This window comes from Phaethon aethereus (genome assembly GCF_964289735.1).
Source record: "Phaethon aethereus genome assembly, chromosome: 3".
In the NCBI taxonomy this organism is placed as follows: domain Eukaryota; kingdom Metazoa; phylum Chordata; class Aves; order Phaethontiformes; family Phaethontidae; genus Phaethon; species Phaethon aethereus.
Genome location: NC_138576.1, coordinates 81801366 through 81821541, shown reverse-complemented (window position 1 = coordinate 81821541; position 20176 = coordinate 81801366). Strand labels below are relative to the sequence as shown.

Sequence of the window (20176 nt, the reverse complement as noted above, 5' to 3'; positions counted from 1 at the left end):
TTTTTATATGTTGCTGTAAAATATACAATGTCTATTCAGTGATTGTTCCTATCTTTAGCTGGCCAAGAAGACATAGTTTCTATAAATTTCTGAGGAAAAGGCCCTTCAGAAAGGGGAAGAAGGAGGTCTCAGGGAACTACAGGCTGGTCAGCCTCACCTGAATATCTGGAAATGTGATGGAGTTGGAATCCTGGAAACTGTTTCCAAACACATAAATGACAAAGAATTAATGGGAAGTAGTTAGCATGGATTCACCGAGGGGAAGTCAGGCTTGACCAATTTGATAAACATCTGTGATAAAATTACTGGCTTGGTAGATGAGGGGAGAGTAGTGAATATTGTCTACTGTGACTTCACTAAGGCTTTTGACACTGTCTCCCACAACAACCTCATAGAGAAGCTGATGAAGTATGGGCTGGACTAGCAGGCAGTGAGGACAGCTGAAAACTGTTTGAATGGGAACTTCAGGGAGTGGTGATCACTGGTGTGAAGTCTAGTTGGAGGCCAGTAACTAGCAGTATACCCCAGGGATCAGTACTGGTTCCAATCCTGTTCAACATCTTCATTAATAATCTGGACTATGGGGCAGAATGCAGCAAGTTTCCTAGTGACATGAAACTGGGAGGTGTGTCTGACACACTGAAAGGTTGTGCTGCCATCCAGAAGGGCCTCAACAGTGTGGAGAAATGGGTTGACAGGAGCCTAATGAAGTTCAACAAGGGGAAGTGCAAAGTCCCTTTGGCACCAAATGTAAACCCTGGGCACAAATATATGCTGAGGGGGGGTGACTAGCTGGAAAGCAGCTTTGCAGAAAAGGTATGCATCCTCGTGGACACCAAATTGAACATGAGCCAGAAATGTGCTCTTGCAGCAAAGATGACTGATGATGTCCTGGGCTACATCAAGAGGAGTGTTGCCAACAGGTTGAGGGAGGTGATGCTTCCCCTCTGTTTAGCGTTGATGAAGCCATACTGGTTCTATGTGAGCAGGGAGGTTGGATAAGATGACCTCCAGAGCTGCCTTCCAACCTCAACCATGATGTGACTCCCTGATTCTGTGAAATCAGCATTTACTTTTCTCTACTTCTCACAGAAATAGAGAGGTGTGAAACTTGCTGAGAGAACTGATGTAATCTTGAATAAGAGAGCAGGATGGATAATAACAGCTGAAATTGGGAATTAATTTGAAGGAAAGAATGGAACAGTTGTGCTATGCTGTCAGATGTGATCGTTATCTACCCATAGATGGGGAGAGCAGGGAAAAGTTATTACTGCCCAGCTTAGAGGTCTGGGCTGCTACTATGGTAGATGTGGGGAGGTAGATGTGACAGCTGCTAGATTACTGTTGCTCCCAACCACCACTACACTAATACCTTTGGTGGCAGGAGCAGTCTTCCTCTGACTCACAGTCTGAACAGTTGAGAAAGAGAAGTTCAGCTGCTCTAATGCTGTTTGCTGCTGAAATAGCCATTCCTCATCTCTTTCTGGAAAAAAAGCAGTGGGTGCTTATTGGACCACAGTGAAGATATTTGAAGAATATTGGACTACCTGGACATACTGAATTTCTTCTGCAGAATACTCAGCTGCATGATAATGCTTTGATGCATGATCCCAGGGAAAATAAGTTTCACCCTCTTTCAGCCTCTGAAAAGATTTGCCAATGGTATAAAGATAGTTTTAGACATTAAGGTAAAATCTCCAACTAGTATTATGATCCTGTGCAACTAGATCATAAGCTTCCCTGGCAACACATTTTAGTAGAATTCCTGCAACCACATGGAACTCATCTCATACATTTTCTAACAATTACACTTTGAGAGCCTTGGGGTCAGACATGCAGTTTGAATGAATAGCCCTTCAATTTTCAGATACTTTTCAGTTTGCATCTCCACTGTGAACTAACTGCTTGACATCATCCTGAGCAAAATACCTTTATACACATACTCAGGATTTGATTACTCCTCGGTCTTGTCTGAACATGAGGATCCCATCATTTGCCATCTTTTTCCCCTGAGCCTTGTTATCTGGATTCTGAGGGGAAACAAGGATAAAACAGTGGTTGGAGTTCTTCCAAGTTTGGGACTGAGGATGCATGAAAGTATACAGGATGGGGAACATGTAGTTCCTGCTGGATGCTGTTGGTGAAAACTTGCTGATCTCCTATGTGAAGGGTTTTGGTGTTCGCTTAAAATGAAACCCGTGTGTACAGAACTTCTAAGTTAGCTACTACTACTGTCAAGTTATACTCGGATTTTCTAGAGCCTGAATGGATCTGCTGGTACTGAGGGGTCTCAACAAATACCAGAGCACTGGAACAAAGTAATAGAATACAAGGAAAAGTGGTTTGCAGTCAAGATATTTTTTTTAATGCAGCAAGTTGAATGAAATAGACTTGAAATTGCGAGAGTATTCCCTGATTATAAAGACATGCACCATTCTAATATCTTTCTCTTACAAAGATAGGAAACATGTTACATTTTTTCTAATATTCTGCAAGTTGTTTGCAACATAAAAAGATACATATTTTGGAATGTAGACTAAAAACTGTACAATGGAGAACATAGGGAAAACTTGGCTGTTTCCTGTCCCATGCAATTACCAGATGTTTGTCATGGTAACCCCCGAAAAGCTCTGACCAGAAAAGCATTCTTAGGAGGCTGGATAGCATGCCAGCTGGCCACATAAAGCTTGCAATATGCAAAAGAAATTTGATCACCACCTGTTGCTACTTAAAAAAAAAAAAGAGGAAAAAAAAAAAAGAGGAAAAAAAAAAAAAGCCTGAAGTAAGAGAACTCCTAGAATAAGCTAAAATTTTATTCATAATATCTATCTATTTATTCTAGGATTTTTTAATCAATTTTTTTCCATTGCTGTGATACCTGGACATATCTGGAGTTAATAGATCACATAAAGTTTCTACTGGTTTCTATGGAAAGTTTAATTGGAATCAGTTTTTTAAAATTTCTTTTTAGAGTAGGATTTTAAGTGGGTGGGGAAGTAGCTATACTTGTAATAGAAAAGACATCCAGATTATAATGGAAAAGTTGAACAGGAAAACAATTAAGAAGATAGAATCCAGGATATTAGTTATTACTGTGGCTGTACTAGCACAAGGAAAAGTGGTACTGTCCTATGACTCAGACACTGCTTTATTTTGCTGTGGTATAGCAAAGAAAAAATCAGTGAAAACCTTAGAATCCTGTTAGATCTTATGCATCCATTTATAGGTGGAGTAATTGAGTTATTGGTCACAGATGCAGAGGAGTCAAATTCTTTTGAAAGGAAGTTGTTTGCAGTGACTTATTAAGAGACACTTCTGTGAAGAAGAAACACCTCCTTAAGGAAGTTAGCTTTCACAAGGCCCTGAGAACAAGGTCTTAAACACTAAGAACTAGTCCTGACAGCCAGTGCTCTACTTAAGGGAGAATGTTGATCCTGAAGGCATATTCAGGGGGGACAGAGGATATGAATTTTGTTTATTTTTCTCATGAGGAAATTTCTTTCACTGGATGCCATTGTACTTTATAAGATTAAAAAGAAACTTTGTCTTCAAACATTTATATGAACATTGTCCATATATGACAATGAGAAGAGGCATTGAGAAGGACTGTATTTTTGGGGGGACTCTGAAATTCACAAACAGTGCAACTGGGACTCTGGTAGAGACAAGAAAAACATGACTGAGGATGAGTTGTGGGAGAGACCTACTCTGCACAGTGAGTAATGTTTGGTAGGAGCCTGAGGGTAAAATCTTGCAATGCTATATCTAACCATGAAGGGGAACAGCAGACAGATGAAACACATCATGCTTCATTTTTATTTCTATCTAAGATATTTGAAGGAAAGACTTGTCCAAAGTTACAGTAGTGCCTTTGCTGCTTAACCACAGAATCACATAATGATTGCAGTTGGAAGGCACCTTTGGAAGTCATCTTGTCCAAATCCCCTGCTCAAGTAGTGCTACCTACAGCTGGTTACCCAGCACCATGTCCAAATGGCTTTTGAATATCTCCAAGGAGGGAGGCACCACAACGTCTCTGGGCAACCTGTACCAGTGCTCAGTGACCCACCCAGTAAAAAAGTTTTTCCTGATGTTCAGACAGAGCCTCATGTATTTCAATTTTTGCCCATTGCCTCTTGTCCTGTCACTAGGCACCACTAAAAACTTCTGCCTTTTTTAAAGCCTGCCTTCAGCTCATTGATGGATGATGCCATTGCAAAGCCACTCTCAATTATCTTCAGAAGATCATGATGATCAGGAGAGGTGTCTGAGTACTGAAGGAAAGTAAATGATACTCCTGTCTTCAAAAAGGGCAAGAAGGAGATCCCAGGGAACTACAGACTGGTCAGGCTCACCTTAATCCTTGGGAAGGTGGTGGAACAACTAATTCTGGAAACCATTTCCAGTGACTGAGCACTGGCACAGGTTGCCCAGTGAGGTTGTGCAGTTTCACACCTTGGAGCTATTCAAAAACCTGTCCGGACATGGTCCTTGACAACTGACTGTAGGTGAGCAGGGAAGCTGGACAAGATGACCTCCAGAGGTGCCTTCCAACTTCAATCTCATGATTCTGTGAAAGCTGTGGTATAGGAAGCATGTGCTACCCTTTATGTTTTCTTTTAAATTACCTTCCAAAAAGTAAAGTTCTTTGAGAGCATAAATCAAATATGTATTCTGTGACTTATGCTCTATTGCCTAACCTTTGGAGTCATATATGTTAGAATGCTACATTTGAGAGGAGACTGAGGTAGCTGGTATTCTTCTTTTCTGCCAATAGGAAGCTTGAATAGAAGCAGGTTATTCAACAGTCCAAATGCAGCCATTGGTTACTAAAAGTCTCTGAACATTTATGCAAGAACTATGTACAAACTGAAGTTGAAGTATGTTTTTACATCTTGGTCACAGTAACTGACTGTCTTTATAAATTCCTTCTTTGAGCTGTAATGTTCTCTTAAATTTGGTTATTTACAACAGTTTTAGGGTAGAACTAGCCTGAGGTGAAAAGTTTGGTTACTGCATACTCAAAATGTCCATTGACATCAGTAGTTTTGCTATACAGAAATTCAGTCATATATATACTATTTGTGAAAGTTCAGAGTTAGGCTCTGTAAAATGATGCCTAACTAGTGGGCCTTATTGACAGGGTTTTAAAGTAGACTCGAAAGCAGAGGGGGATAATATCAGGCTCACCCACGACAAGCTCACCCACCCATCCCACAAGTGTGAGATGACACATCAAGGTTAGAGGGTCGGGGTGCTAGCGAGACCCCTCAGCCTGTTACACCAGAGAAAGACCTCAGAGGAACTAAAGGGGCTTCCTCTAAGAGGGGCAGCCAACAGCCCAGGTGAAGTGCCCCTACATTAATGTACCCAGCATGGGCAACAAACAGGAGGAGTTGGAAGCCACCATGCTGCTAGAAAGATATGACATGATCACTGTTACTGAAACTTGATGGGACAAATCCTATGTTGATTTGATTTGATTTGATCCAAAGTGATGTTATTGATGGCTATAGGCTGTTCAGAAGGGACAGGAAAGGAACTGTTCAGGCAAGGAAGGAAGGATGGAGGCATTGCCCTTTATATCAAGAAATGGATAGAGCGCGAAGAGCTGTATCTGAGGAATAGCCACAAGCAGGTCGAAAGCTTGTCGGTAAGAATCAGGGACCGAGGCAACAAAGGGAACCTTGTGTCTGGTGTCTACTACAGGCCACCTGATCAAGGGGAGTCTACTGACGAAGCCTTCTCACTCCAGCTATAGGAAGCATCATGGTCGCTGGCTCTCATCCTGCTATGGGACTTCAACCACCCCGATATCTACTGGAAAAGTAGCACGGCAAGCTGTAGGCAATCCAGGAGACGCCTGGAGGATAAATTCCTATGCCAGCTAATAAGACAGCCCTACAACAGGGGATGCCATACTGGACCTGTTCGTCACCAATACATGTGAGCTATTTGGCGACATCAAGACTGGAGGCAGACTGGGCTGCAGTGATCATGCACTGGTGGAGTTCGCAGTCCTGAGGGATAAGGAGCAGGCAAAGAGTAAAGTCAGGACCCTGAATTTTAGGAAAGCAAACTTCCAGCTCTTCAGAGAGTTAGTCAAAAGGACCCCCTGGGAAACTGCCCTCAGGGACAAGGGAGCAGAACAGAGCTGGCAGATCTTTAAGGATGCCTTCCATAGAGTGCAAGAACTCTCGATGCCCAGGTGTAAGAAATCAGGAAAGGAAGGCAAGAGACCAGCATGGCTGAGTGGAGGCCTGCTGGGAAAACTAAAGGGCAAGAAGGAAACACAGTGGAAGCAGGGACAGGTATCCTGGGATGAGTACAGGGACACTGCCTGGTTGTATAGGGATGAGGTCATGAGGGCCAAGGCACATTTGGAGCTGAACTTGGTCAGGAATGAAAAGAATAAGGGCTTCTACAGGTATGTCTGTACAGGCTTCAGACAGAAAAGGAAAGTCAAAGGAAGTGTACCCCAGCAATGAGCAAGACTGGCAAACTGGTAACAATGGATGAGGAGAAGGCTGACGTACTCAATGACTTCTTTGCCTCAGTCTTCACTGGCATTGTCTCTTCTCAGACCTCTTCAGGGGATGGCATACAAGACGGGGACTGGAGGAGCAAAGTTCCTTCCACTGTAAGAGAAGACCAGGTTCAGGACCACCTGAGGAACCTGAACATGCACAAGTCTATGGGACCTGATGAGATAGACCCCAGAGTCCCGAGGGAACTGGCTCATGTAGTTGCCAAGCCACTCTCCATGATATTTGAGAAGTCCTGGCAGTCAGGTGAACTCCCTGGACACTGGGAAAAGGGAAATATTGCACCCATCCTTAAAAAAGGTAGCAAGGAGCACCCCGGGAACTACCAACCCACCAGTCTCACCTCTGTGCCTGGGAAGATCATGAAACAGATCCTCTTAGAAGTTATGCTAAGGCACATGGAGAACAGGGAGGTGATTTGAGACAGCCAGCATGGCTTCACCAAGGGCTAGTCCTGCCTGACCAACCTAGTGGCCTTCTATGATGGAGTGACCACATCAGTGGACAAGGGAAGAGCTACTGGTGTCTATATCTGGACTTCTGTAAGGCCTTTGAGACGGTCCCCCACACTATCTTTCTCTCTAAATTGGAGAGAGATGGATTTGATGGGTGGACTGTTTGGTGGATGAGGAATTGGTTGGATGGTCTTATTCAGAGGGTAGTGGTCAATGTCACCATGTCCAGCTGGAGATCAGTGATGAGTGGGGGTCTGAATTGGGACCAGTACTGTTTAATATCTTCATCAATGACATAGACAGTGGGATCGAGTGCACCCTCAGCAAGTTTGCAGACGACGCCAAGCTGAATGGTGCAGCTGACACACCTGAGGAATGGGCATGCCATCCAGAGGGACCTGGACAAGCTTGAGGAATGGGTCTGTGTGAACCTCATGAGGTTCAACAAGGCCAAGTGCAGGGTCCTGCACCTGGGTCGGGGCAACCCCTGGTATCAGTACAGGCTGGGGGATGAAGGGAGTGAAAGCAGCCCTGCCAAGAAGGACTTGGGTGTGTGCTGGGGGATGAAGGGATTGAAAGCAGCCCTGCTGAGAAGGACTTGGGGGTGTACTGGTGGATGAAAAGCTGGACATGAGCTGGCAATGTGTGCTTGCAGCCTAGAAGGCCAACCGTATCCTGGGCTGCATCAAAAGAAGCATGGCCAGCAGGGAGGTGATTCTGCCCCTCTACTCCGCTCTGGTGAGACCCCACCTGGAGTCCTGCATCCAGCTCTGGAGCCCTCAGCACAGCAAAGACATGGACCTGTTGGAACGGGCCCAGAGGAGGGCCACAAAAATGCTCAGAGGGCTGGAACACCTCTCCTCTGAGGACAGTTCTGAGAGACTTGGGGTTGTTCAGCCCAGAGAAGAGAGGGAGACCTTAGAGCAGCCTTCTAGTACTTAAAGGGGGCTGATAAGAAAGATGAGGACAGACTTTTTATCAGGGCCTGTAGCGATAAGACAAGGGGTCATGGTTTTAAACTAAGGGAGGGCAGATTCAGACTGGATATAAGGAAGAAATTTTTCACAATGAGGGTGGTGAACCACTGGCACAGGTTGCCCAGAGAGGTGGTAGATGACCCATCCCTGGAAGCATTCTTCAAGGTCAGGTTGGAGGGGGCTCTGAGCAACCTGATCTACTTGAAGCTGTCCTTGCTCATTGCAGGGGGGTTGGACTAGATGACCTTTAAAAGTCCCTTCCAACCTAAAGGTTCCATGATTCTATATATTGAAAAGTGTCTTTTTTTTATGCTTTACTGAGTGATAGCCATTGGATCACTCACAAAGTAATGGTTTTGTTTAAGTACTCCTGTTTCACCTGGGTGGACAAAATCAACTTGGCATTCAGTGCATTCTTACACATACATGCATGTCTAAAAGGGAACGATTTGGTATAAGAATTTAGAGACTTCTGCACATGGGTTCAGTCAATCAAATTAACACAGCGTCTGTGATTTCACTGGCCAGGAAAGTGTGTATCACAGGTGTTGGCAGGCGATATTACTCTTTCAAATTAATTCCTGGACCTAGCATATAAAAAAAAAAAAAGGAACACGTGACAGCTGTAGTATGGCAAAGTATATGAATTTGTTTTGTAAGGAGAAGGGCAGGTTGATAGCATTCGTAATAATGGCAAAAGAAGAACACAGATTATTATAAGTCTGTTTTGAAATGATACCTCATGGGTATAAAAATAAAGCTCTGAAATAGGGTATACATATGCAAATGATAATTCTGAATGGTTTGAAACTTGTATTAAAATGTCTTTTATCATTGAAGCAACTCTAAATACTATTCTTTCCTTAGTTTCGTAGTGACTACAAAGCTATCAATCACAGTTCTTTACAACCATGGATTTTTTTTTTAGATGGATATTAATCTTCATCTCATTGAAATCATTATTGTTTTTAAATGGGACAAATGTGCTCAGCTATCAAAAACTTACTGCACAATGCTTCCTTGTAACACTAACATGAAAATTAGGACATTAATTCCTTGCGTTAAATTTAAATGCGTTCTTTCCTTTAGACTGTATTAAGACAGATAAGTAAGAAGTTATCTACAAAGGTAGATAGCTAGATTTATGAGTTTGGAATGTTATTTGGATATTGCCTTTCTTGAATTTACAAAATACAATAAATTAGTGCATGGAGTAGGAATGTAAACAGAGCAACACAGATTGAATATCCAGATTTGGGTGTAAGAAAAACAAGCAATAATTGTTTATGTTAAAATTCCACATACTGGATCTTTTTTTGATATAAGTTACTTGAGGGAGATTTCTAAAGCTTCAAAGAGGCAGACTGGCTTTCACAACACCATCCCCTTAATGCAGGCGTGTTTGGCTTTCCCTGCTGAGATAGTTAACTAGGAGTAGCTTAATGGTAGGCGTCACAGCTCCTTATTTCTAAATAGTAATGATGTTTATATCTTTGTAAACTAAACAAGGCCAAAGAATGTCTTTGGGCATTGTCCTAGGGTAGTTTTGTGTGTTCATTTTATTTTTAGCTGTTAAAATTCTTTAGTGTCTTCCAGTTTTGTCAAAATCCTACTGCAGAGGTATTTAAAACTTGATTTGTGGATTTGTCTTAGTACGTTTGTAGGCTAAGAAAAATGGATGAAACTTCAGCAGGATTTCATTAAAATGTTAGTAAAAGAGGTAGTTTTTCGTTGGTGTTAATAAGACTGAAATTTCTATGAAGGTGCGAACGTCGTTTTGAAGGGCACAGTAGCCGCTGCTATCCATGTGGAATTGCAGTGTCTCCTTGTGGACAGTTTATAGCCAGTGGATCAGACGACAAATGTGTAAGTAGTGTTTTTGCTTATTTTCCTCCTAAACTGTAGGAGGAGCTACTCATATTGTACACAAAGGAATCTTTTTATACACGTTAGAAACATGCATAAACATGGATCCAGCTTAATGTGCAAAACTGAGGTCTGTTATACTTTCATATACCTCATTTATATGTAGCGGTTACATATGATTCCTGATCTGTATGTTCATTATTTTGGCTGAAAAATACCTGAACAATCAAATCTTAGTGCTCAAAGTAATTTTTAAAAGCTTGTTTCTGAAAGTGTTCACAGTGCTTGACTCTGAATTGTCATGTGCCATCAAAGACAAGAAGAACGCTATCCCCTGTTGCAGAGCTTTACATAGTGTGTACGTATCTGACCATTAGGAACTATGTAGCAACTACACATTAGTTTACTTAAGCTCCTAAATGAATCTCTCATTACTGGTTTCTTATGAACCAGTCAGCTGAATACAAAGTGAAAAGTCATTCAACTGCTATTAGAACTTTCCATAATTCATGGTGTAACTCGAATTGTGTGTGTTTCCTCCCTAGACAGGTTTTCTTCTCATTCAATGTCAACTGTATTTAAATTACAACACTTAGCAAAGAGTCCTGAGTAAAAGTGTATTGCTACCTTTTTGAGTTTGCACCTAATTTTAATTCAGTAAGTCCTGCATTGTTAGCACAGTGTTTTACCTGGTGTTTGCTAAGAGCTAGATGATGGCTAGCTTGTAGTATGGGCCTTTGAAACTGAGCTGGGGTTGGATTCATTGTAAACACAACCTTTCAAAACAGCTGGGTAGGAAAGCTGTTTAACTTTCTTCTAGGTCTTTATAGGTGACTCATCAGGACTATGACACAGGGTTTCTGGTCAACTTCAAATTCAGCACAAGAGGAATTTACTGTTGTGGCTAGTTTTGAAATACTGGCTCCAGTCATGTGTGAAGGTTTGAGATTTTATTGGCAGGTTGCTGGAGGTTTAGCAATAGCTAATGTGTTCTCAACATTTCCATGATAAAATATATTTTTCCAGTTTCTGGTAATTTGCATTTCAAAATGTAGTTTGCGATACAAAAGAAAGGCTTTTTGCTTTGTGAAACAAAATGCATCTAATATTGATCTCAGTTCATGACATATATAGTATAAATATATTTAGCGGAGATTACTAATTAGTGTTGATTTTGAATAGTATAAAAAGAGGTGCAGTCACAAGACCTTTTGTTTTCTCTTTTGCATTAAGGTTATTCTTTGGAATTACTGCTGACACAAGAAAAGAAAGGCATAGAGCACGATTTTGCCCTTACTCCAAATTCTTGGCACATGGTTGCTCGTTATAGAAAGCTGAATAGCTGGACTGCATCCTGCTGCAGTTGGCATGTCGTCCCTGAGCACAGTGCCAGCCAACACTTTCTAGTGTGGCTCTTGGGTTGGAATTTTGCATAATTTTCATTGTATGCCTGTAGAGAACTTTCATTGTTCTTCTTGTTGTCCCCTCAGGAAAACTGAGCCAAGTTTCTGACTCTTGCTACAACTGTACTTTTAGGACAAAATACAGTTTGGGGGCATTTTTCGGAAGCTTCTCTTTGAAATGTTGAGACTGGATATGCTTTGTGTTTCTTTTTGAAGAAGAAAATTGAACATGTCACTGAATAGTCCATTCATATTGTTAAACTAATAACATCCTGACAGATGGACTGATGTGCAACTGGAACAGTTTTAAGAGTATCAAGAAGCCACATATTCTTGCAGATTGCATTCTATGAGTGAATGTCCATTAGAATTCAAAAAGCTGCATAAAAATACAGCAGTGTGGATATGAAGTGTTATCTTGAAATAATGCATTCTGGAAATAAGTTATGTAACTTTCCACTGACCAGCAACTGCATCTTCAATTATCTTGTACATATGTACATGAGTTCAACGTATCGAGTGCAATGCTCGCACCCTGTGATTAACAAATACGATTGATTTTAAAGCCAAATGAGGCAGAATTGGAATATAATTTAGAGACATTAATCTTAAACCACTTTTTCTATTTCACAATATCTGAAGTGCTTGACAGAGGGGAATATGTTGGCTGCATTGATTAATAGCAAAATCAAAACCATATTACTACAGGGCATAGAGTCAGAAAACCAAAATATGCTATTGAAAACAAAGAGATGCAAATTCTGTCTGCCTTTTTCTCTGCTTACAAAGTATATGACTTATTTTACATGAGAACAGCTTGGTATAGCTTCTGTGTAGTTGAAGTAACCACTTGTTTTTATTTGAACTGCCTTTGTGTGCATTAGTATGAGATTTGTACATACTGTAAATCATGGGTTGAAATTGTTTCCTTAACTGATTACTCTGACTTCTTTAAGAGAACCTTTGTCAAGATCTGTGCAGGACCTGACAGTCTGATCAAAGCAGGTCCCCATAGTATCCTGGGTTTGAACTGTGATTATCCTTACCATAATCCCTTGTGATTAGAAAATGTAGAAAGTTAACATTTTTAATGCCAGATCTTCTCTTCATCTTAAATAGCCTAAGGTTATAAGTGATATGGGTTGACTTTTTCTTAGCTGAATACACATAATATTTTAATTTCTAATAATTTTACAAGTGAACAGTTTGAGGTTTCTGACTATCAGACAATAGTATTAAGAATGTTGGACAAATACTCTAATTGGATTTAGATTTCTATTTTCCTGGGCTCTGTACAAAAATGTTTACCTAAACATTTGTTGACCAAAGACATCTTAGTCTAAAAGGACAAAAATATCTGGAGAGTGTGAAACACTACCTTTTAAAAGAGAAACAGCTAATCAGCTAATCTTCGCCTGTGTTCCATGTAGTTCTAGTTAGCTGTTTTACTTCATGTCTAATTAGGTTCTTCATTTTTGTCTTTGTAGACCTTAGGGCTCTGTGAATAAATTCCAAGTTTCCAGAAATGAAGTAGGGAATGCAGAAATAAAGATTTGGCTCTTTAGTTGTTTTCAGACTCATTCTTGCTAGCTTTCTTTGAACTGTAGACTTTAAGGGGCACATTTTGACTTCAGTGTTGAAATGGAATTTGCTAAAGTAAAATTCTGTGTCTATGTCAAATCTCAAAGCCTGGACTCACAGTTCACACTGAATGACCTATGTTGCAACCCCAGAAGTTTTTCAGCATAACAGGTTGCTACATCAATAAAAAAATACATGGGTAATGTATAAAGTTGTCTTCCATTTTATCTATGCTTTTCATCAACGTATATGATTTTTCCTCCAACATTGTCTTTGAAACACATTCTAAATCCAGAATCAAATTTATGTCTTCCAACTGTGAAGGCACCAAAGCTGGAGAGAGTAGGAAGATTGTTTCTTCTTCTCCAGATGGCATCGACACTGAAAGGAGTAACAGGAGACAGGATAAGGCAATTTGATGCTCATATATAACACCGGTGTACTAACCACTTGTTAATCCCTTGTCCTGGTTTCAGCCAGGATAGAGCTGGTTTTCCTCACAGAAGCTAGTGTGAGACTGTGTTTTGGATTTGGGATGAGGAACTGTTGATAATGTGCTGATGTTTTGGGTTGTTGCTGAGCAGTCAAGGACAGTCCAGCTTCTTGTGCTGGCCTGCCAGCGAGCAGGCTGGGGGTGCACGGGGAGCTGGGAGGGGACACAGCCGGGACAGCTGACCCAGACTGGCCAAAGAGATATTCCCTACCATACGACGTCATGCCCAGTACATAAACTGGAGTTGGCCGGGGGGGCGGAAATCGCTGCTCGGGGACGGGCTGTCGATCACGGGGTGGTGAGCAATTTCTGTATTGGGCATCACTTGTTCTTATACATTCCTTTGTTGGTATTATCATTATTGTTCCCTTCTTTCTTTCTGTCCTATTAAACCGTGTTTATCTCAACCCACGAGGTTTTTCCTAATTCTCTCCCCCGTCCCGCTGTGGGAGGGAGAGTGAGTGAGCGGCTGCGTGGTGCTTAGCTGCCGGCTGGGGCTAAACCACGACAGTCCTTTTTGGCGCCCAATGTGGGGCCCGAGGCTTGAGATAATAACGGTTGCAGGTCACAATATCAGTTTGATTTGCATCATGCTCTCGTCTTTGCTGTACATGTTAAGGATCGGTGTTGGTTTCTGCGGGCTGCTGTACTCTGCAATGATTAGTAATGTCTCGCCTGTGAATTTTGTTTTTAGAGCACTGACCTTGAGCTTAATGTGGTATCATCTGAGCTCTGTACTAAAGCCGTTACTGTATTTTGGCTACAGTCTTGTGGAGACGATTAGCAATTATACTTCTGCCTCTGAAAGGTTTTTTATGGAGGAAATGCAGAATGGTACCTTTGATACCCTCTATCATAACATTTCCTCCTTCATCACAATAATTTTTCAGTATTTTGAACACCCTTGGCTGGTTAAAATACCTCTATTGCTACTTCTGGGGAACATGGTTTCAGTTTTGTCTAAGGTTGGCAAGCAATTTAAGAATATCACCCGGAGATCTGCCCCAAGGCTGGATAGTTATGAATGGCAGGGTGTGTGGAACAGCATGGGCAAATGCCTGGGGCGGTGGGCACCTCCGGTGTTTTGGAGCTTCACTCCCGAACAAGTGCAGAATCCTGATAAACTAGCAGAATATCTGGAAGAAGTATGCTGTCAGCCTGGCAGCTCCAAGGAGACACAAATCATTGCCATGTGCTGGGGCCTGGCCCATGCCTACCGAACCCTATTTAACACTGTGCAAAGGGGAGAGGGGCTCTCTGGGTCTGATGGCAATGTGGCAGGCACTGTGACTACTCCAACGTCTGTAGCAGGCACTGTCACTACTCCAACCCCCACGGCGGGCACTGTAGCTACTCAGACTGTTGCAGCTGAACCAGAGGACCAGCCCATCCCGGTATCAGTTGCCCCTGTACAAAAGAAGAAATCTTGGAAGCGGAAGTCAGCTCGTTTAGTAAGGGAGGAGGAAGATCCTGCTAAGAAGGAGCCAGAGGAAGAGAGTGAGGAGGCAGAGTGCTCTGAAGCAGGGCCATCACAAGCACGGAAGAGGGAAGAGAGCGAGTCATCGCTTGAAGAGGAGGAAGAGGAAGAACTTATAAAAGAGACGGTAACTACCCGATCTCTATCCCTGAGTGAATTGCGAGATATGCGAAAGGATTTCAGCCGTCGTCCAGGTGAGCACATTGTCACCTGGCTGCTCCGATGCTGGGATAATGGGGCCAGTAGCCTGGAATTAGAGGGTAGGGAAGCCAAGCAGCTGGGATCCCTTTCTAGGGAAGGGGGCATTGACAAAGCAATTGGAAAAGGTGCACAAGTCCTCAGCCTCTGGAGACGACTCCTGTCGGGTGTGAAGGAAAGGTATCCCTTCAAGGAAGATGTTCTATGTCACCCAGGCAAGTGGACCACCATGGAGAAAGGTATCCAGTACCTGAGGGAGCTAGCGGTGCTGGAAGTGATTTATGGTGACTTGGACAATGGACAATCATCCAAAGATCCAGATGAAGTCAATTGCACGCAACCTATGTGGCGGAAGTTTGTACGGAGTGCACCATCATCATATGCCAACTCATTAGCAGTAATGGCCTGGAAGGACGGAGAGAGACCAACGGTGGATGAATTGGCTGGCCAACTCCGGCAATACGAAGAAAGTCTCTCTTCCTCCCTACGGGCCTGCGTCTCTGCTATAGAGAAACTGTCCCGAGAGTTCCGGCAATTCAAAGAGGATATGCCCTACCCTCCACCCATACGGACCAGTGTCTCAGCCATTAGGAGTAAGCGCTCTTCTGTTCAAGAGAGAAGATATAGAGGATACACACCACGAGCCACCCTGTGGTTTCAATTGCGTGACTACGGAGAGGACATGAGGAGGTGGGATGGAAAACCTACCTCGACCCTAGAGGCACGAATACGCGAGCTGCAAGGAAAAACAATTACAAAAGGGGGTTCAGGTTCCTCGAGGAAAATCGTCGCTCCACTTTCCAGTGGGCAGCTTCCCAGAAAGAATAGAAGAGCTGATCTCACCTCTGATCCTCTTGAAGGGACTTCTGATTCCTATTTACAAGAAGTGGGTAACGAGTACTATGAGCAGGATTAGAGGGGCCCTGCCTCCAGCCAGGCGGAGGAGAGGGACAACCGAGTTTATTGGACTGTGTGGATTAGATGGCCTGGCACGTCAGACCCACAGGAATATAAGGCTTTAGTGGACACCGGTGCACAATGTACCCTGATGCCATCAAGCCATATAGGGGCAGAACCCATCTGTATTTCTGGAGTGACAGGGGGATCCCAACAGCTGACTGTACTGGAGGCTGAAGTGAGCCTAACTGGGAATGAGTGGCAGAAGCACCCCATTGTGACTGGCCCGGAGGCTCCGTGCATCCTGGGCATAGACTACCTCAGCAGAGGGTATTTCAAGGATCCAAAAGGGTACCGGTGGGCTTTTGGTATAGCTGCCTTGGAGACGGAAGAAATTAAACAGCTGTCCACCTTGCCTGGTCTCTCAGAGGACCCTTCTGTGGTGGGGTTGCTCAGGGTCAAAGAACAACAGGTGCCGATCGCTACCACAACAGTGCACCGGCGGCAATATCGCACCAACAGAGACTCCCTGATCCCCATCCATGAGCTGATTCGTCGGCTGGAGAGCCAAGGAGTGATCAGCAAGACTCACTCACCCTTCAACAGCCCCATATGGCCAGTGCGAAAGTCTAATGGAGAGTGGAGACTGACAGTAGACTATCGTGGCCTGAATGAAGTCACGCCGCCACTGAGCGCTGCTGTGCCGGACATGCTAGAACTTCAATATGAACTGGAGTCAAAGGCAGCCAAGTGGTACGCCACCATTGATATTGCTAACGCGTTTTTCTCGATCCCTTTGGCAGCAGAGTGCAGGCCACAGTTTGCTTTCACTTGGAGAGGTGTCCAATACACCTGGAATCGACTTCCCCAGGGGTGGAAACACAGCCCTACCATTTGCCATGGGCTGATACAAACTGCACTGGAACAGGGTGAAGCTCCAGAGCATCTGCAATACATTGATGACATCATCGTATGGGGCAACACAGCAGAAGAAGTTTCGAGAAAGGGAAGAAAATAATTCAAGTCCTTCTGAAAGCTGGTTTTGCTATAAAGCAAAGTAAAGTCAAGGGACCTGCACAAGAGATCCAGTTTTTAGGAATAAAATGGCAAGATGGACGTCGACAGATCCCAACGGATGTGATCAACAAAATAACAGCTATGTCTCCACCAACTAGCAAAAAAGAAACACAAGCATTTCTGGGTGTTGTGGGTTTCTGGAGAATGCATATTCCAAATTACAGTCTGATTGTAAGCCCTCTTTATCAAGTGACCCGGAAGAAGAACGATTTTAAATGGGGCCCTGAGCAACGACAAGCCTTCGAACAAATCAAACAGGAGATAGTTCATGCCGTAGCCCTCGGGCCAGTACGGGCAGGACAAGATGTTAAAAATGTGCTCTACACGGCAGCCGGGGAGAATGGCCCTACCTGGAGTCTCTGGCAGAAGGCACCAGGAGAGACTCGAGGTCGACCTCTAGGGTTTTGGAGTCGAGGATATAGGGGATCTGAGTCCCGCTATACTCCAACTGAAAAGGAGATATTGGCGGCATATGAAGGAGTTCGAGCTGCCTCAGAAGTGGTTGGTACTGAAGCACAGCTCCTCCTGGCACCCCGACTGCCGGTGCTGGGCTGGATGTTCAAAGGGAGGGTCCCCTCTACACATCATGCGACTGATGCTACGTGGAGTAAGTGGGTCGCGCTTATTACACAGCGGGCTCGAATAGGAAATCTTAATCGCCCGGGAATCTTGGAAGTGATCATGGACTGGCCAGAAGGCAAAGATTTTGGAATATCACCGGAAGAGGAGGTGGCGCGTGCTGAAGAGGCTCCACCATATAATGAACTGCCAGAGAACGAAAGGCAATATGCCCTGTTTACTGATGGGTCCTGTCGTATTGTAGGCAAACATCGAAGGTGGAAAGCTGCTGTATGGAGCCCTATACAACGAGTTGCAGAAGTGGCTGAAGGACAAGGTGAATCAAGTCAGTTTGCGGAGGTGAAAGCCATCCAGCTGGCTTTAGATATTGCTGAACGAGAAAAATGGCCAGTACTCTATCTTTATACTGACTCATGGATGGTAGCAAATGCTCTATAGGGGTGGCTGCAGCAATGGAAGCAGAGCAACTGGCAACGCAGAGGCAAGCCCATCTGGGCTGCTGAATTGTGGCAAGATATTGCTGCCCGACTAGAGAATCTCGTCATAAAAGTACGTCACGTAGATGCTCACGTACCCAAGAGTCGGGCCACCGAAGAACATCAAAACAACCATCAGGTGGATCAGGCTGCTAAGATTGAAGTGGCTCAGGTGGATCTGGACTGGCAACATAAGGGTAAATTATTTATAGCTCGGTGGGCCCATGACACCTCAGGCCATCAGGGAAGAGATGCAACATATAGATGGGCTCGGGATTGAGGGGTGGACCTGACCATGGATGCTATTGCACAGGTTATCCATGAATGTGAAACATGTGCTGCGATCAAACAAGCCAAGCGGTTAAAGCCTCTCTGGTATGAAGGACGATGGTTGAAATATAAATATGGGGAGGCCTGGCAGATTGACTATATCACACTTCCACAAACTCGCCAAGGCAAGCGCTATGTGCTTACCATGGTGGAAGCAACCACCGGATGGCTGGAAACATACCCTGTGCCCCATGCCACCGCCCGGAACACTATCCTGGGCCTTGAAAAGCAAGTCTTATGGCGACATGGCACCCCCGAAAGAATTGAGTCAGACAATGGGACTCATTTCCGAAACAACCTCATAGACACCTGGGCCAAAGAGCACGGCATTGAGTGGGTGTATCATATCCCCTATCATGCACCAGCTTCCGGAAAAATTGAACGATACAACGGACTGTTAAAGACTACACTGAGAGCAATGGGTGATGGGACATTCAAAAATTGGGATAAACATTTAGCCAAAGCCACCTGGTTAGTCAACACTAGGGGATCTACTAATAGAGCCGGCCCTGCCCAATCAAAACTTCTACGTACTGTAGAAGGGGATAAAGTCCCTGTGGTGCATGTGAGAAACATGCTGGGGAAGACAGTCTGGGTTACTCCTGCATTAGGAAAAGGCAAACCCATTCGTGGGATTGCCTTTGCCCAGGGACCTGGGTGCACTTGGTGGGTAATGCGGAAGGATGGGGAAGTCCGATGTGTACCTCAAGGAGACTTGATTTTGGGTGAAAACAGTCAATGATTTGAATTGTATTATGTTAATTGTTCAGAATGACATTACTACTATGGCTGCTATCTACCATATCAATGGTATTATAGTAAGAATCACCCAGACTGATGAAGAATGAGCTTCACTGAAACCAAGCAACGTGCAGCAGTGATGAAACCAGAACTGGCTTCAGCAGCTTGCGCCCAACAAATCCCTCGAGATCGACATCTTCGACCTGCAGATCATGGACATGGACCGTGCCAGATGACAATCCAACACCACATACCATCTCCCCTGCCCTGAGAGACTGCTATGATGGATGAAGCCCAGAGTCATGGACTGACTGAACTCCATAGACATTTTAAGTGATGGCCCATGGACTAAGAGAGTGATATCTGTGTGTATATATTAAAGGACAGGAAGAGTAATAATGAATAATTGGAATGTATTGAAAAGTATAGGACCTGGGCATGACGTAAATGGTATGGAATAAGGGGTGGATACTGTCCTGGTTTCAGCCAGGATAGAGCTGGTTTTCCTCACAGAAGCTAGTGTGAGACTGTGTTTTGGATTTGGGATGAGGAACTGTTGATAATGTGCTGATGTTTTGGGTTGTTGCTGAGCAGTCAAGGACAGTCCAGCTTCTTGTGCTGGCCTGCCAGCGAGCAGGCTGGGGGTGCACGGGGAGCTGGGAGGGGACACAGCCGGGACAGCTGACCCAGACTGGCCAAAGAGATATTCCCTACCATACGACGTCATGCCCAGTACATAAACTGGAGTTGGCCGGGGGGGCGGAAATCGCTGCTCGGGGACGGGCTGTCGATCACGGGGTGGTGAGCAATTTCTGTATTGGGCATCACTTGTTCTTATACATTCCTTTGTTGGTATTATCATTATTGTTCCCTTCTTTCTTTCTGTCCTATTAAACCGTGTTTATCTCAACCCACGAGGTTTTTCCTAATTCTCTCCCCCGTCCCGCTGTGGGAGGGAGAGTGAGTGAGCGGCTGCGTGGTGCTTAGCTGCCGGCTGGGGCTAAACCACGACATCCCCGAACATTAACATTTGTATAAAATTTGTTTTAGAGTAAATTCTCATTATGCAAGTGATGCTGGA

At 44.0% G+C, this 20176-nt stretch overlaps 1 protein-coding gene across 1 annotated transcript in view; it reads left to right on the top strand.

Moving 5' to 3' along the window:
• The window catches only part of WDR27 (WD repeat domain 27), a gene marked incomplete at both ends in the record, with an annotated part of 143622 nt that overhangs the window by 55302 nt on the left and 68144 nt on the right, over positions 1-20176 (top strand). Inside the window, 1 exon segment of the mRNA XM_081998563.1 lies at positions 9741-9843. Within this exon segment, the coding sequence (XP_081854689.1) occupies positions 9741-9843 (103 nt within the window).